At 44.1% G+C, this 25,430-nt stretch overlaps 1 protein-coding gene across 1 annotated transcript; it reads left to right on the top strand.

Moving 5' to 3' along the window:
* Positions 1-588: 588 nt before the first annotated feature.
* Positions 589-17,257, top strand: LOC118367464 (nuclear receptor subfamily 2 group F member 5). The gene is made up of 4 exons (XM_035750969.2): positions 589-1,685; positions 12,110-12,390; positions 12,784-13,030; positions 15,142-17,257. Exons 1-4 carry the CDS (start codon positions 1,319-1,321, stop codon positions 15,456-15,458), a joined length of 1,212 nt encoding a protein of 403 aa, XP_035606862.1. The 5' UTR covers positions 589-1,318; the 3' UTR covers positions 15,459-17,257.
* The last annotated feature ends 8,173 nt before the right edge of the window (positions 17,258-25,430 follow it).

Genomic DNA, 25,430 nt, shown 5'->3' on the forward strand with positions numbered 1-25,430 from the left:
TTTAGCACAATCGATAATCTTACTGTGAAAACTGCATAGCTTTCAGCACGTGGGCATAACATTAAACATTCAGAAAGAGTGCATTGTGGTATCAGTATGATATACAAGTAATTAAAACGTTTTTTAAAAAAGTGGGTATGATTGGGTTCAATAGCCATCAAATAAAAAAATGAAAATAAAAGCTAAATTAGAGTGGAAAAGTTTATAAAGACTGATGTTTGGGGACGTATTTGACATATAAATGCCCATTACTTTGATAAAGGCATTTTACCCTTTGACTGAGGCCTAACAGTTTTGTTTTATTATATTTAAAAGAAATCAAGATCTATGTCTACAGTGATTTGTGTATCCAGCTACACTCTGCTATACATTAATAACACAGCCACTCTATCAACCAGAACATACTGTATAGCTAATCGGCGGCTGCGCCAATTGGAGAGTGCCTTATTGTTTTATTCTCCTCTGGCCAATTGAAACTGCCCGCACATGCGTATAACCGTTCTCGATGAGAGGGAGGGGTCATGCCTTATATGGTAGTTTTGGCCTTATATGGGCACGGCTGTTTCGTGTCACTTTCACCAAATTCTAACTATGATTCTCAGAGATGGGACAGACAGCCGACGGGTGAAGTACATGTTTGGCAAATATATCTGCTTGTGAACATACTGCATCTACCACAGAGCACTCCATCCATGGTTTATCGAAATTTCTATGCAGACCTCATCGTGGCGCACAACATTAGAGGAACGAAAGTAACGTTTCTTTTGGGATTGCACGTCCGTATGAGTTCACTAGATAACTTCGATCACATAATTGCGTACAACTGTGGTCAGTATTGTGTTTTTGTGATTGAGAGAATATTTTGATTTAGTTCAGTTCGAATATTAAGCAGAATAAGATTCTAGGCAGTCGATATTCATGAAAATGACACTTTAACGACCACTTCTCCATTCTGTACATGCTGTATTGTTAGTCGACTTTTCAAATACAATCAACGTTTTTGAGAGAGCGTGTTTATGGATTTCTGCGCAGAGCAGAACACAGGCAGTAGCCTCCATTCTTACGCAATAGTCATGTTGATAGCGTGCTGTCTTCGTAAACTTTGATAGAAGTTTACAGAAGATACGTTTACGACAGGGACAATTGATTAACTAGAGAAAATCAATTTGATAATATATTAAATACTTTTTGGAGGAAGTGGGAAGCGCCTTTTCGCCCTGCCTTGTTTTCCCAAGACGTCAGAACGGATTCTTATCTCCTCCCCGCGCTACGGAGTTGGACTCGTATCTGTTGTCTAACCAAATTGTTTTAGGATAGCATGGCAATGGTAGTAAACCAGTGGCAAGAGAACATTTCGGCGGATCCCGGGTCCCAGCTCCAGATTTGCAGTCAGGAGCCTGGCGGGACACCGGGAACCCCCTCTGGTTCCACCCCGGGGAACGATGCACTTTCCGGGGACAAGATTCCCAACGTGGACTGCATGGTGTGCGGAGATAAGTCCAGTGGCAAGCATTACGGTCAATTCACATGCGAGGGCTGTAAAAGCTTCTTCAAACGTTCGGTGCGACGGAACCTCAGTTACACATGCCGGGGGAACCGTGACTGTCCCATCGACCAACATCATCGGAACCAGTGCCAGTACTGCCGACTGAAGAAGTGCCTCAAAGTCGGCATGAGAAGAGAAGGTAAGACAGGATTTGAGATTCAAATTGTTTTTTTGGCGGACGTTTGGTGGTGTCAAGAATATTGGTGCGTAAAGTTGAAACCATATAACGTTAGTGCTTTAACGATGGATATCCGTGTCTTATAGATTTCCTGCTTCTATCAGTCATAGTTCTCATAAAAGGCATGTGTAGTCTGCTGTAACGCAATGTTTGTTGTTTCAGATCGCCTACCCTTGTATTTTCTATTCAGTCCATAGTATGCAATTATTTTTCTCCCCTCGGAAAAGGGCTCCCTTTGTCTCCCCAATTAATTCTGGTGTTTGCTCCTCTACACCCTATCCGCTACAAGAGGGCCCGCTACATGTATTGTATTGTGCATGATTATGAACGGGTCAATTAGTGCGAAAGATGAACAGTGGCAACGTGTTCGCAAAGCACTGCGTTTCACTTTTAATCAGTCAGCTTGGACCTTGCTGCGTCATGTTCAATCAAACGAGTTGTGTTAATTACAACACGCGAACCAGACACTTGAAATCCTCATAAAAGCTTTGCACATGCATGTCTCCATGCTGGACGTCGTTGTACTCTGTGTTTTATGCGTTACCCACCAACAATACTACATTTCTCTAATCATAAATACATGTTTATCGCTGTGCAGTGTAGCCTACTCTGGAGTCAACCTTGTTAGTTTATTGTAATAGATTTGTATCGCAAATTATAAACAATTATATTATGTACTGTAATTCTTGCTAAGCCTGGCCACGCAAGCTGTTGTGGATACCTCAAAAGGTTCCTATGATACGACCATAAACAGTGCAAATGGTGACACAAACCGTAGTCAACAGAAGACGTGCGCTCTGTGCAGGAAGCACGCTGTGTTTAACTTCCAGTGTGTGAGTGTATCAAGCAGGCAGGCCTATTACAAACGAGGTCTTGATTACAGTAACCTCTGTCAAAATGAACTAACTATACAGTACATTTTAGGTGGAAATACCCGTCCTATCGCCTAATATTATCATTCAAGGGATATCGTTAGTGTGCTAGTGTGTAAACTGTACACAGTTCATGTAAAGCACTGCAGGGTAAATTTAGTCAGCCATGCCCCTTTCTGACTGAATGAACCCGAGGAAATCTCCTGACACAGTGCAGTCTGTTGACCTTTCATCTACATAAACATGCTCAATATGTTATCAGACCATTATTTGGCTACATTATATATTAACTACTGCAGATAACATTTTAAAAGGGATTTGATTTGCTATGTTACTATTATATGGTCTAGAATAATATTCACCAAAAACACGATTCAAAAATCTCAATTCTTTCAAGTGTTGATTAAATTGATACAGGTCTGTCATACGCAAAACAGACTCATCCTCATCGTGGATTACAGGCCTAGAGACATGTCCTCGTAAGTGTCAGTGCCTTTGAGGAACATTTTGAAATCGCACTTCTTTAAAAAATATGAAAAGTGTTGGTTTTAAATTGAAGATGATAACGTGGTTAATGCAGGCCTAGGCATAACTATTTTGTATATGCCTAATTTTCTAATTGACATTCAATACAATAATTATAATTGAAATGCTATGCTATGCAGAGTTGTGTTGTACTACAACCAAGTGTTAACAATGCTTTTAAACGGCAACCTTTGTGAGGTAATAGATAAAACTTTTTTTTTAAATGGTTTTCTTTAGGAAAATCAAATTATCTTCTTAGTCAGATTATTATTAACAAAATATTAGAGACATAATTTGGTGTGAAATAGTCTACATATATGTTTCTAACTCAGCAATAGGGCCTAAGATAAAGTCCTGCTAACTATTTTCCCTGAAAAGTTCAGAGGTAGCCTAATGGTGGGGATAATTAATAATAAAAGCACCAATTGTACACATTTAAATGCAGCATTGCAATCACATTAAAGGCTTACTGGTAGCAGCGAGAAAGCAGCAAGACTACACACCCAAAGCTACTTTTCGTCTTCCCCAGAGGTCATACATAAGTCATGTTTCTTCTACATAATGCACCTGGGTCGGCTGACAGAGAAGGCCATTGGGCTTTCTGAGTTATAATCCGTGTGAATTTTGGAAATACACAAATGTACATTCCTGCCCTGAATATGGATTTGAAATCATCTCAAATTGATTGTTGAAACTATCAATAATTGACATTGTAATAGTTATTACCACTACAAGGTATTGCCTACTTGTGTTATGCAAGCCATGCACAAAATAATCAGCTAAATATCATGCTATTTTCGGCACATGGATTGGTAACCAGTGACGTTAATTCATGGCTGCTAAGGGAAGCTATAGGCGGCCCCAAAAAATTGACCAATAAAAAAATATATATTGAACAAAAATATAAATGCAACATGTAAAGTGTTTCATGAGCTGGAATAAAATATCCCAGAAATATTCCATACACACAAAAAGCTTATTTCTCAAACAAAATGGCAAAAATTGGTTTACATCCATGTTAATGAGCAAATCCCCCATTGCCAAGATAATCCATCCACCTGACAGGTGTGGCATATCAAGAAGCTGATTAAACAGCATGATCATTACACAGGTGCACCTTGTGCTGGGGACACTAAAAGGCCACTCTAAAATGTGCCTTTTGTCACACAACACAATTGCAAGTTTTGAAGGAGTGTGCAATTGGCATGCTGACTACAGGAATGTCCATCAGAGCTGTTGTTAGAGAATTTAATATTAATTTCTCTACCATACGCCGCCTCCAACGTCATTTTAGAGAATTTGGCATTACGTCCAACCTGCTTTACAACCGCAGACCAAGTGTAACCACGCCAGCCCAGGACCTCCACATCTGGCTTCTTCACCTAAGGGATCATCTGAGACGAGCCACCTGGACAGCTGATGAAACTGAGGAGTATTTTTATCTGTAATAAAGCCCTTTCGTGGGGAAAACCTGAGTCTGATTGGCGGGGCCTGGCTCCCCTGTGGGTGGGCCGACAGGGGAGCCAGGCTGAAATCCATAGATTAGGGTCTAATTCATTTATTTCAACTGACTGATTACCTTATATGAACTGCCCCTCTGTCTCTGTATGTGTAGGCCATGTATCTGATGCTGTCTGGTTAAAAGAGTATGACATTGTTGCCTCTCGTAGCATTGAACGCAAGGGAAGACAGCGAGCATTTGGCCTCTATTGATAAAAAAGTATCAAATAATAGCCAATCAGCATTGAGCAAAACTGAATGAGCTCAACTGTGAATGTTCCTGGTGCACCAAAAGTACAAAAGTGTTAAGGGTAAGCAGCTTGGATTTGGCGTCACTCCTATCAAATTGAATTGAGAGCATGCATCATTGACAGAAACAACTTGAATTGTTGCGTTGTTGTGTTGTTGTCATCCGGTGGCTTTGGACTTGTGGTTTTACTTAATTCTCCATACTGGCAATAATTATAATGGCGATTCTGATCCAACCATTAATTCATACATTGTTGTGCCACTGGCCTGAGAGGATGGAAGTTCAGTATGTAGCAAGTTTTAGAAGGCTAATGTAACGAGCTAATGTTGCCCATGAAAGGAAGTTAGATTAGTGAGCAAACATTTTAGCCAGGTAGCCTAGGACAACAATAAATAAAAGCATGTACTGTATGACAGAGTGAAAGACTGCTTCGTCAACATGAAAGAGAGGAGGATGGCATTGGCCTTTCTCAACAAGTAGGGTGAATCAACATGTTTTTTCTACTTACGCACACACACACACGCACACGCACACACAGAAATCAACCATGGACAGCCACATCATATTTAGCTTGATGATTGGACTAAATAGTTTTTGGTATCTTTTAGTTGTCACTGTATTAGACAAAACATAGGCGATTTGATGAGGTTGAAATGTTGAAATGGTGCTGGAATAGTGGAGGCAGCTCCTGTTTCCTTTTCGACTTGCGGTAACTCTCCATGGTTCTAAGTCAATAGTTGTTTAAAAGGTCCAAAAATGTCAGAAACATTACCCTGCTTGACCATGCTTTAGGTCATGTAGCTGTTTGTTACAGGCTAAATGCTTTGTGGACTTCACCGGACAGAAGTTGCTCTCTGGTTTTGTGATGAAACAAAGGTGTGGTTGAATTTATTCTACCACTGTGTCTTCTTATCGTCTCTGCCTTTAGGCCTATATATCACGGTGTCAAGGCATATGAACTAACAGGTTATAGAGCAAACCATGTAATTATCACAACACATACAGTAGGTTGTAATATGGCATTTTTCCTGGCTTCCCTAGTGATTCTACCCACGCCCTTCTACTGTTGGTAACATGTGTAAAAGTAACGTATTGATGGTCTCTGCCAGTGAAAATAAACAAATATAGCAGAATATCAGCAACAAAGCATATAAAAACAAACCTGACAGGTTATGTTTGTGGTTAGGCGGGCCTTTCTTGTCGACCAAGTCGCTGCCCCTCATCTCCCCTCCCTCTCCAAAAATGCACCACTCCCTAGTGGCGAAATTCTGTAAAACATGGCAACGTTTTAGTAAGGTACAAAAAAAAAAGTAATTGATCCTATCTATGCTGTAACTTGCTACAAAATGTACTGCACACACATCTTCATTATTTAAGATCAGTGTCACATTCGCTGGCTAATTCAGGAGTGTTATTTGGATAGTTCAGTTGATCTTTAGGGTGACCCTTCGTGTGTAACTTGACTGAGAGGTCACTCTATTTCAGCCCACATAGATATCGAATATCTCGTGTTAAAGGTTGATTTATACTAAACAGTCATGTAAAAGGTCATGTTTACCTCTTCACTGCTCTACCTGTTTGGCACCTCTGGCATCTCTACTCTACATGTTTCTCAATGACATTCCTGCTTAGAGTAGAACACTGGTTTAAGGGATGAGGAGGGAGTGAGGAAGAGAGAGACAGTGAACCTGTGCAACTGGCTGACAGTTCCTTGGGCTAGTTGGGAGTGAAGTGCATATCATGTTCTGCTGTCGGAATGTTCCGTATGTGCTCCTCTGACCTTAGTGAGACCAAAAAAGACCAATATAGACTGTGATGTTTGTCAAATTCACACGTTCGAAGAACACACTGTATACTTGACACATTGACAATTTTACATTCACAACTAGCAGCCTTCTCATGCATACAATACATTCCCTACCAGCTACCGCACATAGTGACATGGTCACAGAGATTGGCATGGACAGGCACACTGTCCACTAGTATGGGAGCTACTTCTCGTATGGGAGCTACTTTTAAAAAATGAAACGGGTCGCGAGCTACTCATTTTTTCTAGCTATGTTTTCTGTCAATATACCTGCTAAAATAATGGTTAATAAACAAGCGGGGTCCTATATATAAAAAAAATGATTTTAGATGATTTATTTTTTGATTTTCCCAACTGATGTTTTTTTCTTAGTTTTATTTTTCCTGGTTTTAGATTTTCAGATTTTTTTCACTCTCAAAATTGTATAGAGAAACAACAGAATTGGATGGTCTGAGTCCATGTCAAAGCTCAAATTAAATCAGAAGACTCTTTTTGTAGGTCTGGAAATAAAACTAGAAAATTATTATGTTTGTGTGTTATTCCCCTTTAGTTGTGCATCTGGCCTTTTAATTGCACGTCTAGCAAGTGAGGATTGTGTCATCTAATGTGCTGGTCTAGTAATGGTTCTGTACTACTAATGCTCATGTCATGGCAAAGTTTTCAAATAATAGATACAAATGATATACTTACTCATGATATACTTCTGCCAGGTATGCCTACTTTGCAGTTAAAATTTAATTGAGAAGGATTGGGAGAAAGTATTTCTGTCAACCCACAAGACAGTTATCACATCAACTGGCTACACATGGAGTGACAAACATTTATTGGCAGATGGTGTTAGGTTTGGCTTTTTAAGCCAATAGTGGCTAACTAGGGGTGGGATAATATCAATAAATAGTAGCTGGGAGCTTGTGGTGTCTGATACTTCTGAGATTTGTTTATGACAGTTTGCCGTGGAATACATGAAAATTGCACGTACTTTCAGAATTGTTTGGCGAGTTACTCATAGGTGGGCTGCGAGCTACTGGTAGCTTGCTATCAACCTGTTGGAGAACCCTGCTCTAAATTGTTCATCGTAAGTACATAGTTACGACTGTTCATAGACAGAACATTCAAAGACAGATTATCTTCATTATGACTCCTAGTGTGTGTGTCCTTCAATGGTAAATAACACAGGGAATGACCTGTATATTGATATTCAGTTACTCATACATAGGATTATGAAACACATCACTCTTGACGAGACTCGCTGCTACAGCTGGTGACCCTTGGTTCACACCGACCAAACACAGAGACGAATATACTGTAGGTCAACAGGAACCAGAAACTAAACATTAATAATGGCGATGTTCAAGGTCCAAATGTGAGGTTGACTCTATTGAGAAAGTACCAGGGCTCGCTAACTGACTGCCTTTATTGACTAATCCATACACGTTGTCCAGTTTGTATGAGCAGGCAATCACAAACCGAGACTAGTTTGACCCCTAAACTCTGGCCTGCCAAAACATTCCCCTATTACAATACTGTCATAGTTTATTGACATGTTAGAATAGGTCTCTTTAAGTCCAAGCTGGCTGTAAGGTTCCAGCACCATGGCTTCCATATTGACAGAGGCCTTGCCATTATTCACTGTCAGAAAGCAGCCTCCATTGAAGTGATAGGCCACAAAGAGACCATAGAGCTGAGGCACGAGTCGTTTCCCGTTCTGATATCCCCAAGGCTAGCATTGAATATTTTAGAGGAGGACGGATGTGAGTGGAGGAATAGAGCTCACTCTGCAGAGATGGGCTTCCTTTGACACCTCAAGGTGAATAGACTCCAGTTCACGATACATTGCGTGTCATATTGTCATATTTCTCTGTTGAGTCTCTCATTTTCTCTGTTGTCTGTACAATAGCCAGGTTAGCCTATTGCCACAATATGAAAGGCTAGCATCTACAGTAAGTCCAGCGTCATCCATATTCATTGTTACATTTTGAAGTATCGTGTTGTTTTTGATTCCAGGCCACTTTACACCAATTTTCTTGAGATGCAGCCATGGAGTTTTTAACTCAATGTAATGAAAATGATTGAATCGCTTGTATAGCATAGCTTGTTGTGTGATCTCTTTCCATTGTAGAAATGGATATGAGTGAGTAGAGAGATGGATAGAAAGCCTGAGCACTCCTCCGTGCAGGGTGCATTTCTGTTATTAATTCATATCTGCTTCATCAAAGCAGCGCCAACGTGACTGGGTGGATATTAAAGGGCCTACGTTTGCAGCTAACGCGTCTGAGCATCCTCACCGGGAGCTTTCTCCATCTCCGTCTGTCTGTGTCTCTCTTTTTCCCTGTCTCTTTGCCCGTTCCCTCTCCCTTTCCATACAATGTCATACTTAACTCTGTCTCCCTCCCTCCCTCTTCCTTGATCTCATTGCCTCTTTCAGGGATCCCCCTCCAGCATTGAGGAAAATCCCGCTGCCACACACCACGTCTATTTCTATGGGCACAAGCACTGTTCATGGCACACACTGTTCACAGCCCTCTTGTTGGTGGAGAGAATTTTACAGGTTTAAAGCTTCTTTCCTGCAATTCTACGCATTTTCTCATGTCTAATGTGTATTCATGTGATATTTCTAGGTCTCTAAGGTATGCAGTGACTAACATGACAAGAGGAACTGATGATGCACTCCCCAATTTCGGGGATTGCACCTTGTGCATTCTACTATTACAACTTTCAAGAGTACGTTTAAAGCCAGGCTGAGATCCTTTATTTATTTATTTTTTGTGGGGGGGGCCCTTTGGGGGCGTGCCCCACAGTTTGGGAACCACTGGTTTATTTCACTTCATCCCTCTATTTCTCAATTCTCTACTCTTATACTCACCTTCATCTTCATTCGCAACCTCTTTTTTTCTCTCCTTTCCTCTCTCCCTTTCTTCCTCTCTTTCTCACAGCCTTGGCTGTGACTTTTTGCCGGGGGATTGGTGCTTCACTGTAACCCTTGCATGCAGAGTGAGAGCAGTGACCCCAGAGTTCAGAGTTCAACCCAAGCTAAAGGAGTCTGTCAGAAGCACAGGAATAACACATGAATGTCACATCACACACTCCTCTCTGAGCGGGCTTACACAATACACACTGCTTTACTGTCCAAAATAAGCCATTTTTTTTGTGTATCTGTGTTTTAATGTTACAGTATCTTGTGTTTTTTGTTAGCAGACTTTTAAGGGACTACACGAAAACCATTATACTACTTATCGCCGTTGACAGTGAGGCTGTGCCAAATCTGTCATGCTTCTAGTACATAGCCCCTGACTATGACCTTTTACAGGAGCAGATAGTCCTTCATTGTATTTATCTACAATAGTTTGCTCAACTGTCTTGTACTTCTAGCACAGTGACTAAAGGCCAAATAAGGACAGCCTTGGTGGGATGAGACATGCTTAACTCCACGGCCACACACTCTCTGTGACTCGCTGTGGTGGTGTTTTTTAAAAGTCATGGCTGAAATCGCCCGTGATACCTGTTTAGTGCCCTTTTCTCCCCTCTGCCTTATTTATGATCCATATTTTATCCGTTGGGGAATAGTTACAGGGGAGAGGAGGTTATATGTAGTGCCGTGGTCTTTCTGTTTGGGGTTTTAGGCTCTTTAGTTGTTTGGTCCCACTGTTTGCCAGTACCTCTACTGTCAATAGATCAGGATTTGGTCTTTCCAATCACACTAAGCCACTGCTGACCAATTAGAAATCGGGAAATCGATTATGGCAGGCATTCAAATCTGTCTCTACATCCTCACTTTCACTCTCTCTCATCCCATGCCACTCACTATCTTTCTCCCTCTCCCTTTTATCCTGTCTATGCCCTTCTCTCCCTGTCTCATTCATTTCCCTTGCTCATTCACATAGAGATGCTTTTCAAGCGTCATTTCGACTCAAGCACTCATGCACTCACCCACAACCTCCTCAAAGAGGCTTTTCAGAAGACAAGTGGATGGGGTGGATTTGGCATCTGGTGCATTACGTCATTAATCATTATGATGCATTAATTATTATTATTTTAATTCAGATAGTTATAACATACTAACCTCTAATGAAGGGCAACCATGCGCTAGAAAAAGTTCAGGTTTGGGTACAACCAGGAGTTGTTTTTTGTGAGTGACAGGGTACGGCCCATTGTGCAATGCTGTCTCAGTACGCTACATTGTCGTTGAGGCAACATTCTTTCCCTGGGACAGGAGTTGCTTGTGCTCAAGGGAGACCAGTATTTTTTGGTCACAAACTCAAATGTTTTTCTAATCATTCAACAGTCTTGAAATTCGATGGACATATCTATTGACTTACTATGTTCTTGAGTGATTTGACCTGTACTCTTTGGTACACTGTAGTGTATTCAATTTTCACAGCTGTTGTGTCGAAGGACAGGTGATGCTGAGTTTCAAAGTATTTTCCAAACCCTAGCCTGTCCTCCCTCCCTCCCGCGTACCCTCCCTCCCTCCCTCCCTCCCTCCCTCCCTCCCCCTCCCTCCCTCCCTCCCGCGTACTCTCTCCCTCCTCCCTCCCTCTCTCCCTCCCTCCCTCCTTCCCTCCCTCCCGCGTACTCTCTCTCTCCCTCCATCCCTCCCTCCCGCGTACTCCCTCCCGTGTACTCTCTCTCTCCCTTGTTCTGTAACTGTAGAGGGAGTTATTAGTCAGACAGCGGGGATGACTGAACAGGTGTTTTCCAAATGGGCTTTGAGCCGCCGCTTCTTAGCTCAGCGGGGGTGGGGATGTGTGCTTAGCCTCTGCGTGCCCCCTTCCCCTTCGGCTGAGCCATTTGGCAGTGGGGGGCGCAGAGGTGTGAAGAACCGTAGTGTCTTTACTGGCTGCTGGTTGCCATTACTCACTGATGCACAGCACCGGTGTCTGCCGGTCAGGAGACAGAGTGCCGACACATTTAGAGCCGCAGAAATTTCCCCCCGTTTCTCCACACTTTGCACCCCCCACCTCCAACCTCCACCCACCTTCCTCCTCTCCCCAGACATGGCTTTTAGCTGCTAGCCCCAGTGTGATTTGGCCCTATATATTCCCATTGAGAAAGAGTAGACTCGTCTGAGTGCCTCTAGATACTGCTTTATGACACAGTGGTAAAGTGGTAATTGCAGCCTACTAAATCAAGGCAGTTAGTGTTGGACGCAGGCATGACGATGTGAATGCAGAGAAGCTTCAGGTCCTAAATGTTACTGTAACTGTGCCAGCCTGGATTGAAATAAAGCCTCTTAGGATAGATGGATAGAGTACAGCCACATGAATGAATGAAAGATGCAGTAGTATAACCAAGTTAGCCCCATGCCAAACAATTAGCTTCTAGCACTTGAGTATTTGCTTATGAAATGTCAAGAGGGAAAATGTATTTTGCTCATAAAATTCAAATGCTTTATCTCCTCATTTTCTTAACCCTTTCTTTCTCTCTCCCTCAGCTGTCCAGAGAGGCCGCATGTCCAACTCCCAGTCTAGCCCGGGTCAGTACCTGACCAATGGCAGCGACCCTTACAACGGGCAGCCCTACCTATCAGGATTCATCTCTTTGCTGCTGCGCGCCGAGCCTTATCCCACGTCCCGCTACGGGTCCCAGTGCATGCAGGGAAACAACCTGATGGGCATCGAGAACATCTGCGAGCTGGCCGCACGGCTGCTCTTCAGCGCTGTGGAGTGGGCCAAGAACATCCCCTTCTTCCCTGACCTGCAGCTCATGGACCAGGTGAGGACGACCACCCAGATTCCTGACTAGAAACTCTGCCTGACTAGATCTTTTTTTTATGCTTGACTAGATCTTTTTTGTTATTTCTGACTAGAAAATAGAAATGATGAATGCTTAGAGATGTGGTGTGGTCACTTTATTTGGGTAGTCCCTTATGGATGAGCTGTAGATGCTCAACACAGATATTGCCCAGAAAAAATATATGTATATTGGTATGTCATGTAAAGGTTCAATTGTGGGGTCAGCAGCCTTTAAAAGTTTGAGCATATCACTAACATTTGCAATACTCAATCATTTGCATAAGGAAGATAAACACTATTATCCTTGTTTCCCAGAACCACCCTCGTCCACTCTGAACTAACCAATTCTGCCATCATTCCTCCCGTGCCCTAGGTGGCGCTCCTGCGCATGTCATGGAGTGAGCTGTTTGTGCTGAACGCGGCCCAGTGCTCCATGCCGCTGCACGTGGCGCCCCTGTTGGCGGCGGCCGGTCTGCACGCATCGCCCATGTCTGCGGAGCGCGTGGTGGCGTTCATGGACCACATCCGGGTGTTCCAGGAGCAGGTGGAAAAACTGAAGGTTCTGCAGGTGGACACGGCTGAGTACTCCTGCATTAAATCCATCGTACTCTTCACCTCCGGTGAGTGGCGTTGACTTTAGTGGTTTCTGTTTCTATATGTCTTTGTTTATGTCCACCTGTAGGATAGTTTGTGGTTAAGTGGTTAACAATATCTTTGTAAACAATGTATCAATAATGTATGGATACCATATCAATATTATCATGGATGGACTACTTATATGAGCTAAAGAAGCGTAAATATTGGTGAAATAGCAATATAAAAACAATACTTTGCTTATTGCTTTGATACACCACTTTTGCCACTGTATGAGGCAGGAGTACATCATTTTGGTTATTCTACGCCACCCAGAATGCTGTCAGATCTGGGATTGGGATGTGTGGAGGACTCATTGTTTATGACCCAGGGGGTATGAGTGTGAGAGAACCCAACTCTGAGCTCTTGCTTTTTGTTTCCTGTCGATCGCCCTTTTCCTCGTCTCCATCGCACAGCTAGCCAGAATCACGTTGCATATACCAAGTTCTGGCTCGCACTCTTCCATTTGGATGGCTGAAGAACCCCTTCGCTCTTCTCATTTATTTCATCACCCTCTTCTCCTTCACGCTTCCATCTATTATTGAAAGCAGTCAGGCAGCCCCTCCCCTTTCCTCCTCTCCAAACCCCAGCCCTCTCACCCCTGCCTCCACCGTGCTTGAATTATTCATGGTGGGTTGCAGCGACAAGGGGGATTCGCCACAGCCCAGGCCCTGACCTACACAACCCCTGTAGCCCTGAGCATCCATGTGATCCGTCCCACAGCTCCAGCCAACACACATGCATGTACACACAATGAGACACACACACACACACACACACACACACACACACACACACACACACACACACACACACACACACACACACACACACACACACACACACGCATGTACACACACACACACACACACACACACACACACACACACACACACACACACACACACACACACACACACACACACACACACACACACACACACACACACACACACACACACACACGCATGTACACACACACACACACACACACACACACACACACATGCATGTACACACAATGAGATAGACAGACCATTCGTAGACCAGGCCCCCATCGAGACCTGCCTGCATGAGCTAACAAGGACAGACAAAATCTCAATAACCCCCCCCTCACCTCCGCCCTCAGACATTCCACCCTATATCCCAGTCCCATCACCCCAAATCAAAGAGCGGCCATCTTACCACCGCCACCATCCTCATCCCCAGAGTGTGGCTGTGTGTGCCCAGGGAGCCAGACAAAGGGAGGAGGTGCCTGTAAAGGATGCCTGTGGAGGGGTCGTGGTAGCACGCGCGAGCTCAATCACACAGACAGAACTAGCTTTCTCAGCCACTGATGCCTCACACGGACCCTAAAATGATGGATAGCTTAAAAACTTAATGTCTGCCCTCAAAGTGGGAAATGTGGCAGAATTTGCAGTTATACCCCCCCTGGGGGGGGGGGCAAAATTATGAGGCACATGAATCTTTTGTTACACGGAACTGAAGCTCAGCTGGACCAAGTTTGCGCAGGGGGGCGATTAAAGGGTACTGTAATAAAGGGACTATCGTGCTGGGTGGTGGGTAAAAGATCCTGGCCCAGTGCTTCTGCTGCACACTAGAGTAAAGCACTTGGGAGAAAATGACCCTCGCTGTTCGATGCAGCCTTTAAACAAGGTTCATACTGGGCACAGAAACACTGGCACAGTAGTACTGAGCACTACAGTACCGTACAGTACAGGACAGCACCATGCAGTACACTAAATGGGACTTTGTTTTGAGTTCACCCATCTCTGACCCCATAACCACGGAGCTCGAAGGATGTGAAAAGTATCTCACACAGTCGACACGCTCGCTGTGTGATGTGAGACTCACACCAGGGACTGGTGCTAGGGGAGGTGTGAGAGCAGGGACAAAACCTCGACCCACAACTGAAGGCAAAGGGAATTGTATTCCACCACATAGATGACATATTTACTTAGGGATGCAGACATTTCAGCTCTAATGTATGTACGTAGCTGGACACAATTTCACATTGCATGTCAGTGTGAGGTCGACTCATTAGAACCATAATGAACCAGAAACTCATCAACACCTAACCTTCCTATCCGTTTCTCAGATGCCATGGGCCTGTCGGATGTGGCCCACGTGGAGAGCATCCAGGAGAAGTCCCAGTGTGCCCTGGAGGAGTATGTGAGGAACCAGTACCCCAGCCAGCCCAACCGCTTCGGCCGCCTGCTCCTGCGGCTGCCCTCCCTCCGCATCGTCTCCTCGCCCGTCATCGAGCAGCTCTTCTTCGTGCGCCTGGTGGGTAAGACGCCCATCGAGACGCTGCTGCGCGACATGCTCCTCTCTGGCTCCAGCTACAACTGGCCCTACATGCCCGTGCAGCGCGACCGCCCCATCTCCCTCCACTACAATGAAAACGGGCCCTGAGGAGGATGAGTCATCGCGTATTCAGCTCTTCATCCATCCTTCATCGACCATCCCTCAATCCCTCCCTCCGTTTATCTCCTCCTTCCATCCCCTGGAAGACCACCACCGTTCTGCCAAAAAGCAGACTGACCACCTCACCACATCCCCATTCACCAATCCAGCCATTCACATGCCTCTTCTCCAGGGGACCACGGCCAATAGAGAGACAAGGAGGCTGCCATGGCCCCTCCTACTTCGCCATTGCCACATTTGAGAGGGGACACTAGACGGGCCGGCTGCCAGAAGGGTTTTTGCGTCGTTCTCCTGCAGCTCTGTCGGACTTATGCCGGTAAAGACGACTTTGTCAGTCTCGGACTCGACGCGGTGTTGGCTACTGGCGACGCAGTCACTCTATTGTCGGCACTGTGCATCTAAAGGAGACGTGTCCAAGAATCTCCACTGTCTGGCGATTTAGAGCAAAGGCCTTTGCCGATATAACTGCTTGACCGAGAGAGCCAGGCCAAAGGTTCTTCCATCAACCAATAATTTTTTAATTAACCCGAAGCCATTAAAAAACAAATGCCAAATTTCCTTGGAATTTTCAGAAGACATTTATCGTGTGTGTGTGTGTGTGTGTGTGTGTGTGTGTGTATTAGCACTGTTTATAATGAGAGAAATTCATGATTGTGTCCATATGTATGTCATTGACTCATAGACATCCACATTAAGGGGTATGTTGGGACTAGCTCAGGTTCAGGTTGGGGAGACAGGACAGACAGGACAGACAGGACAGACAGGACAGACAGGACAGACATGCCACTATCAGTAGGAAACAGAGAATCACTTCTCACCCAGGGCAAAATACCTATCAACAGCCTGTACCAAAGTGGAACATGGATATTAATTGTTTGGATTATCTTTGTGGTAGTGGTGACAAAAACACCTTTTGGTTTGTCTATAATTTGACCTTTTACTTGTATTTAGACGTCAGAGGGTGCGGGAAGTTGCAAAACAAATATATATATACAAAATAGGCACTTGCAATGTGAAACTATCCAGAACCCACACTTGACCCACTGCCATCATAAACACAGCACTGGTAGATTTTTCCTCAGCCGCCATTTTGAGGTCAAAACTACAGTGCCACTAACTGGTAATGGTCAGTGTACTTCCGCCACTGTTTCAAAGCAGAATATCATACAAGTATCCCTTCATAACATCTATATAATGCTGTCAAAGGAATGACATAACACATGCCAGTTAATCCCTGTTAGTTTCATGTCACAATCACAAAAAAAAATGAAAATTGTTATGGAGCCTGAACCAATAAGCATTTGAAAACTATAGTTGTACTTGCCTTAGAACAAGATTTTGTCACTGAGCATTTATTTTATGACTGTGCCATAATCTGAAGTTACCTGTTATGACAGGCAATATATCCTCCATATGAGGCAACCTCAATTCAATTGTCATTCAAGCAGCATACTAGGAAATTGTATTACTAACCTCCAAACCTCAATTAAAGTTACAATGGTCATTACTGTGATATAGCATAGATATTATTGTGTTTTTGTTACCATCAATTGATGACGGGCTGTAAGGCAACATTGATTGTTGGACGACCAGTCTGTTTTTTAACGTGGCACTGGGGTATCAGCAACAATTATTGGGATTTGAAAGCCATTGGGACCTTGGGGGAGCAGGACTGTCTGTTGATAAATTTGTTCACAGAATATTTCTATAAGAGTATGTTTTTTTTTTCTCTATTTTTGTTTGGGAAAAATGGATCCATTAATTGAAATAAAAATGTGTTGTTCACAGTTATTTCTCCATCTTGTGTTGCTATGATCCGAACCAGCTAACATCCTACTCCATGAATGTATTGCCTAATGCTGTTAACACATGACTTACAGATGTCATAACCTGTCATAACTATGACTAACATTTTAGATGTTTAACTACACTATCAAAGGTTTATTCACTTCAAACACCATGGCATATTCTGTCATTATGACTACAACATAATACAACTAAATTCTCTTACCAAAGAACAGGCTGAAATCAGGTGATTCACCAAGTCGATGTGAATTCAAGTGGCCATTTTAGACGGAGCTTATGACAGGTGGCTCAAGTCATATGGATAATTCCATGTAGTACAGTCCATTGGCCATGAGTAGTAGTCACTCAGTGTGGACAGTGTGTTTATCTCAAGCTGTTTGGATATGATGGGGTACAGAGGCATGAAACAAATCAATGCTCTAAACTAATCAGTGAGAGACAAAGTGGGGGGACTCAACCAACTCTCACGGCAGGGTGCAGCCCAAATGTTGATACTCCCCTGCTGTTAGTGTGAGAGAGAGAGATAGTGTAAACAAACACTCTGACCTCTCACTTAATGATGTATGTGTGTGTTTGAGTCAGGGAGAAAAATAGAGAGAAAAAGAGAGAGAGAGAATCAAGAGAAAGTGCACACATGGTCTTCGACCCTTCAGTTCAAGGTGTGTGTGTGTGTGTGTGTGTGTGTGTGTGTGTGTGTGTGTGTGTGTGAGAGAGGCTTGGTGGGTGGGTACTGTATGTGTAAACAACATCTGTGGTCCTTCACTCAGATTGGCAGCTCTGTGGCAGCCTGATAAAGGTAAGAGAGAAGAGCTCACAAGTCCTCCGTCTCCCTAAAGACATGCTTTATATTCAGTCATTCCCCCCTCCTCCCATCACACACCACTACCCCACACTGTAACCTTGTGCCCTTTACACCCCACCTCCCTCCCACCAACTGCCTTAAAGCCTTCTCCCTCCCCAGTCCCCTACCCTTCATAGCCTTGTTCTGTTCCCCTCCCCTCTCCCCCTATCCCAGAATGGTGCGTATGGTGAGTAGGAGAGTGACTTATGCCTTCATTTCAGAGCTGTCACTCCTGGCCAAACACCATGACCCCTCAACCCCCATTTTGAAGGCACACTTTTTTTCCCTCCCTTGGTATGAATATAAAAAACACATGTGGCCCAAAGGTGTGTGTGTGAGTATCTGTGTGTGTGTGCACTACTGGGGGTAAGGGTAAATCAAACCCTGACATGGCTGCTTTGAATGGCTTGAGAATAATTACTCTAACCTTCCGTTTTGCACACCTGCCTTTTTACGGCAAACATTTCCACCTACACATACCATCAAAACATGACTACATAGACATATGAATCTGTAGGTGGAGTCAAACACCAAATTCAAGGTTGTATAGTACTTCCCCATGTGTGAACATAGAAGTATTTCATTGAATAAACCAATATTTGAACAGCATTTCAAAAGACCTGCATGCATGTAAGAGGAGGTTAGTTCTCACCAATCAAGGCTCAAGTCAGAGGTTGGGATGATATATACATGAACTCTGCCGATACGTCACCCGTAGCCTGACAGTAATTGTTCCAGGTCCCATCACCCCCTAAAACACGCAGGTGCCTCTGGAGATGACACACACAGGCACCAGTCACATGCATTTAACCCAGACACCTCCTCAATCTGTTATGACAAACACTTCACATTTTGCAAATGGTTCCGCAGATGAGCAATGCGTATGAGGAAAACCTGTAAAACAGGGTTGGGGGATTGGGTGGGGGGTGTATTCTGATTGAGCCTGTGTAATTTATATTTCGGAGAGGGGGATGGTTGAGGGAGATGGGGGGTTGTGCTTGATAAACAGGCCAGAGGTTTTTAAACGTGAACGTCAGCCATTACAAGGACGGCCAAGCTGTCTGTCTCCGGGGGATACGGCAGCCCAGGCCGCCATCGAAGGAGATCGATAGGCGAGACGTCAGATCGAATTGAGGTCACTCTTTGTCCCCTAAGAGGTCCCACTTACTGGCTCGCACGCAAAAGCTAGATGGGCTGAAGGGAGGGAGAGAGGGATGGAGAAAGGGGGATGGAGGGAGAGAGGGATGGAGGGAGGGAAGGGGATGGAGCGAAAGGGGGATGGAGAGAGGGGGATTTTAGCTGGACAGCTGTATTTGGCAACCCATGTCAGAGATATATGGGTTTTGTCAGTAACGTGTTCATTGGGAGTCTGATCCAAGACATGGTTTCCATTGTTGACACGTTTTGTTCTATATAGTCCATGCAAATTCAAAAGTTTAATATACACTATTAGTGGATTCGGCTATTTCAGCCACACCCATTGCTGACAGGTGTATAAAATCGAGCACACAGTCATGCAATCTCCATAGACAAACATTGGCAGTAGAATGGCCTTAACGTAGAGCTCAGTGACTTTCAAAGTGGCACCGTCATAGGATGCCAACTTTCCAACAAGTCAGTTCGTAAAATGTCTGTCCTGCTAGAGCAGCCCCGGTCAACTTTAAGTGTCGTTATTGTGAAGTGGAAATGTTTAGGAGCAACAACGGCTCAGCCGTGAAGTGGTAGGCCACACAAGCTCAAAGAACGGGATTGCCGAGTGCTGAAGCGCATATCATGTAAAGAATTGTCTGTCCTCGGTTGCAACACTCACTACAGAGTTCCAAACTGACACTGGAAGCAATATCAGCACAATAACTGTTTGTTGGGAGCCACACACAAGCCTAAGATCACCAAGATGCCAAGTGTCGGCTGGAGTGGTGTAAAGCTTGACGCCATTGGACTCTGGAGCAGTGGAAACGCGTTCTCTGGAGTGATGAATCACACTTCACCATCTGGCTGTCCGACAAACAAATCTGTGTTTGGCGGATGCCAGGAGAACACTACCTGCCTGAATGTATAGTGCCAACTGTAAAGTTTGGTGGGGGAATAATGGCATGGGGCTGTTTTTCATGGTTCAGGCTAGGCCCCTTAGATCCAGTGAAGGGAAATCTTAATGCTACAGCACACAATGACATTCTAAACGATTATATGCTTCCAACTTTGTGGCAACAGTTTGGGGAAGGCCCTTTCGTGTTTCAGCCTGACAATGCCCTCATGCACAAAGCGTGGTCCACACAGAAACGTTTTTTTGAGATTGGTGTGGAAGAACTTTACTGGTCTGCACAGAGCCTTGACCTCAACTCCGTCGAACCTTTGGGATGGAACGGCGACTTCAAGCCAGGCCTAATCGCCCAACATCAGCGCCCAACCTCACAAATGCTCTTGCAGCTCAATGGAAGTCCCCGCAGAAATGTTCCAACATCCAGTGGAAAGCCTTCCTAGAAGAGGGGGGACCAACTCCATATTAATGCCCATGGTTTTGGAATGAGATGTTCGACGAGCAGGTGTACAGCACTTTTGGACATGTAGTGTATGATAAGCAATTTGTGTTGCCTATTTAGAAATGTTTGTCCATGATGGAAATAGACGGATTCATAAAGTGCTAGTAGGGACATAAGATTCAGAAGGAGACCCCCAAAATCATGACCAATAATGTCTCTGTCACTAAATTTAACAGTCAAGAAGATGACCAATGCTTCTGGATTCTTTATGTTTAGGAGCAACAACGGCTCAGCCGTGAAATGGTAGGCCACACAAGCTCAAAGAACGGGACTGCCGAGTCCTTATTAAGTCTTGATAGAATGATTGTATGTCAGGCAGCGATGTCAAGGTCATTCACATCCGTTTTTATTTATACTGGGTTTTCTACAAAGTCAATTTCTCACAGAATCCATGACAAAATCTCCAGGCCTGGAACGCTTCATAAGTAAGCCCACTTGACACTTGATATGTAAAGCAATGCATCTTAGAAACGAATAATGAATGTGATATGGGAGTCAGTGTGTGTAGCTAAACAGTGGACTGTTTGTGAAGATGTTCCAGAAGCAATAACCCATATTCCAGAATCAACAAACCCCATTTGGCATTCCCAGATCCCTTGAAAGGGGAAAGCTCATAACAATCGTCCCGGCCGTGCAGCATCAGAAGGGAATTGGATCTGCGTCAAGGCAACCCTCTCTCCTCAGATCTCATCAAGGGTGCACAGAAGTCACCCCTCTCCCACGGAAATTGCTACGAACAGAGAGACATCGTCTGCATCATCGAGGTACGGATCCAAAATGGCATTGCCCCTCGCGAGGAGTGCGCCTCCCCGGTTCCTGTTATAAATCCTTAAAGAGAGCCCAACTCCAATATCTGGCAACAGCATCAATATTAATGTGGGAGAAAGTTCTTCCAAAGCCAGTTTAGCCACAGAACATTAATATTGATGGTGTTGTGCAGCATCCTCGCTGCTCAGTCGGAACTCTAAAATGGTAATGGCAACAGGGCTGGGATTATAGGCCAATCTCACTGCTGAATATGGACATGGAGAGCATTGAGATTGAGGTAGAAAGGGACAAAGGTACATGCCAATCACCAGGTCTTCTCCAACATCTTCACCATCACAATACGTGTCTGTCGACAGTTGTTTAGTCACTGTTTCTTGTGGACCCCAGGAAGAGGAGCTGCTGCTTCTGCAAAAAGCTGACTTGGATCCAAATAAACAAAAATACATTTCAATTATTTTCATTGGACCATTCTATCATAAGGAGAAGGACTATTGTTCTTATGTTTTCTTTCAGTATTGCCATGCAAAAGTTGTATTTTCCATACCTGATTGAGATATCTGGTGGGGGAATAATGGCATTGCTGTTCATTGCAGAGAAAGGTCACGTGAGAGTTTCAAAACCGGACCAGAGTGAAAAGTGTTATGAGTTCATTGATAAATTACTACCGCATCAAACGTTCTGAGTGTCGTCTTCATTTTACTCAATGGTACTCTGGTCTCAGTCATGCAGATTTTCGCTGCCAACATTATACCCGACAGACACACTGACATTATGTGGTTCATTTGCGTAGGTTTTCTAGTGTCTTCTCCTGCGTCGAGCCACGTACTCCTGGCATTTCATTACCGTTTCCATTGGCCCAAATGATATCATGGCCGTGCCATTGCAGTCTCTTCTGTTGGAGCACAGATATGATTACACTGGGGCTGTTTCTGGGTCAGTAAGTTAAATATTTCAGATGATTTATTTTTAGCCCGTCTGTTTCCACTTTCTGTACGTTCCCCTCGTGTGTTCACTAGTGCATCTCTCTATCTCTTGTTCCCTCTCTCTCTCTCTTTCTATCATTCCCTCTCTTTCCTTCTCTCTTGTTCCCTGTCTCTTTCCATTACTCTCTCACTTGCTCTCTCCCTCTCTCGGTCTCTCTCCCCCTCTATCTTTCTTTCTTGTTCCTCTCTCTTTTTCAGTTTTTATTTTTTGCTTCCTCCGTCTTTCCCTCTCTTATCTCCTCTCTCTTTCCCTCTGTTTCTCTCTCATTCACTGCCATGTCTGCAGGCTCCATTTGTCCCACTAAGTCATCTTCACATGGCCCAGAGGCATATCAATCGTGCATTGTGTGCAGAAGAGTCCCTCTGTAATTGGTTGTGAACTGAGCGTAAACATCCAACCACAGAAGACCCACAGAGGTTGGGACATTGAAGCTTTGGCTGCTGGGGTCAATGCGAACCATCATCCACTATGCCTCTATCAGATCCATTTCAGGAATGGTCTTTGGAGTGAATAGTGCCAGTCAGTCCGTTTCGGTTCGCAGATCAACATTGTTTTTTATGTTTGGAGAGAACACTTTATACCATATAGATTTTGTAACCACTCTTTGTGGGAAGGAAACATGCCATTCTATTGTAGAGTAGACTAATTATGGTCCTCTGGTTCCATTGTCCTCAAACCAGTGGCCATAGATCAGGAATATTAGATCACATGCATGTTGCATTGAGCGCACAGGATGCAGAGAGGGCGGGGTCATTGTTGCGGAGATGAGCGGCCATTGGACTGAAGACATGGTGCAATTACAATGGGCCCAGGAGTACATGTCCCATGCTGTATTTTGACCCATGCCACATATGTGGGATCAATGGAGAGCTCTGTTGTTTTTGCCCTCAGATGGTCTGTGCATTGCAATCCATACATTCATCTTCTTTGTTTCCATGTAACCCTACAGAATGTATTACTGAAGTTGAGGACAGATTTTAAATAGTTTAAAATCGGATATTTAACATTTGATGCCCTTATGGATGTTATCTGAAATTGAATAAAGACAATGCACTGCCATTTAAATAAAAGTTATAGAGACGCCAGATCAGGACAGGTAGTAAAACAAGCATATCCATTTCCAGAATTGTGACTTGTCATACTTTATATGAAAAATCAGATGATACAAGAGCAGGGCGAGGGCCAAGTCGCCAGCGAGCATGTAGCCTAGCTGTTCCAGCCGAAGCCACAGTGTTCCATTGTGTCTCTGCCAGGCTTTAACAGAGGCCCCATCCAACTTCTCACCTGCAGCATTGTCCACCGGGCAGCTCACTGTAGAGTAATTGGGAACAGGGATTCCAGGACGAGCTTTCTTTTTGTTCCTGTTGTGGGAATCACTGACCCGGATGTGTGAGGTCACCGCCGTGCTAATTGGTGCTAGGTGATGCAGCTGTATGTTCCTGAGTACTTCATCGAGTGTGATTAAAGAGTGAGACTTTTGGGTACGCGTGTGTGTATGTTGGTGTGCACGTGTGTGTTGGTGAAATTAGTCTTTTATGAGTGTATGAATTCTCCACAGGGGTCAGAATGAAAGAAATTCCATCAATGCTGTAAATGATGTGTTATTTGGCTTGGACACTGAACACACACACACACACACACACACACACACACACACACACACACACACACACACACACACACACACACACACACACACACACACACACACACACACACACACACACACATAAACTCAAAGTTAGAAAGTGAGTGTGAGAGTCACCCTCGAATAACCAGTATGGACACTGTTCCGGTATTTGTGAGGAACGATAACAAAGCAACCACCACTGGTCTATCAAAGGGAATTGCGTATGTGTATCAATGACCTACCAGTTGCCTGGAGGGGAAACCCCATCTAAGGTCATGACTCATGACAGGGATGTTGACAGCGGTTCCCTCTCCACCACCTGTCAGCCTCCCCTGCACTGCGTCTGTGTGGCCAACGCCCAGCCAGGTCTCCATGGCAGCTGTCGATAGGCATGTCACCCGGAGATACCAACACCTGTCATTACCTCAGGGACAGCCACACTCCCAGCTGTTGTTTTTATAAAGTCCAGAAAATGTCCATGTTTCCATGAAGGCTCAAATGTCTGCTGGTTGATATTTATTCCTTTGTATTTAATTAATGGTGAGAGTCATTGGTTTGAGAGGTCTCATTCAGTATTGAAACAATGAGGACAAAAACTTAGACACTGCAGGTCAATAGACTGTAAATCTTGTCTTGGTTTTAGAACTTAATTCAGGATTAGATGTGGACGTTCTGATACGCAATCATACTGTAGATCTTTTATATCACATCCACATCATTTTAATTACACACTCGCAAACACGCTTCCCAACATGATAGATCTCATGAGCCAATGTTCAAACCTCCACAGTACCCAATAAAGACCTCAGTGTCCCTGTACGGAGACAGAACAACACAGCGGGGGCCCCCACACCTGCCCCTCCAGGGGCCACACAGTCACTTTTTCACTCACAGTGTGTGATATCACAAGTAAACCTAAAGTGTTCTGTGAGGGCTCTCAATGTGATGCCTGCTGGCCTGGACAACAACAAGGGTAAGACATGCTTCCGTGACCTATGTCTGACATAACTTACTGACCTGAGATGACACTCATATCCATCTTACAGTTAGTAAACAACATAGGATCAACTGGAAATCCTCTTACCTCGTGTCACTCCTAAAAATCACTTGTGTGCGATTTGTCTTTCAAACCGTTTATCATTTACACAGACCTATGTCTTTATCATTTTGACAGATGCATGTTCTGCAAAGAGGTTCAAGATCTTTTTATTATATAAAATAAAGAGGTCACACGTTAAAATGAATAAGCCCTACACCAGATACAGCCAGTGGAATGACCTAGGTGTCGTTACCCTGTAATAGGTTATCCAATTATGCAGTGCCTCATCCATTACACATGTAGTGTAAGGAGGTTGACACAACAACTACAGTTTAATTGGGATCCACTTAAG

The sequence above is a fragment of the Oncorhynchus keta genome, chromosome 34 (assembly GCF_023373465.1).
Source record: "Oncorhynchus keta strain PuntledgeMale-10-30-2019 chromosome 34, Oket_V2, whole genome shotgun sequence".
Lineage (NCBI taxonomy): Eukaryota > Metazoa > Chordata > Actinopteri > Salmoniformes > Salmonidae > Oncorhynchus > Oncorhynchus keta.

What these genes read in the sequence shown, in the direction of transcription:
- LOC118367464 (XM_035750969.2), top strand. Translation starts at nt 1,319, where the DNA reads ATGGCAATGGTAGTAAACCAGTGGCAAGAGAACATTTCGGCGGATCCC. An exon ending in AGTCGGCATGAGAAGAGAAG is followed by an intron (nt 1,686 to 12,109) that starts GTAAGACAGGAT and finishes TCTCTCCCTCAG; the next exon opens with CTGTCCAGAGAGGCCGCATG. An exon ending in ACCTGCAGCTCATGGACCAG is followed by an intron (nt 12,391 to 12,783) that starts GTGAGGACGACC and finishes CCCGTGCCCTAG; the next exon opens with GTGGCGCTCCTGCGCATGTC.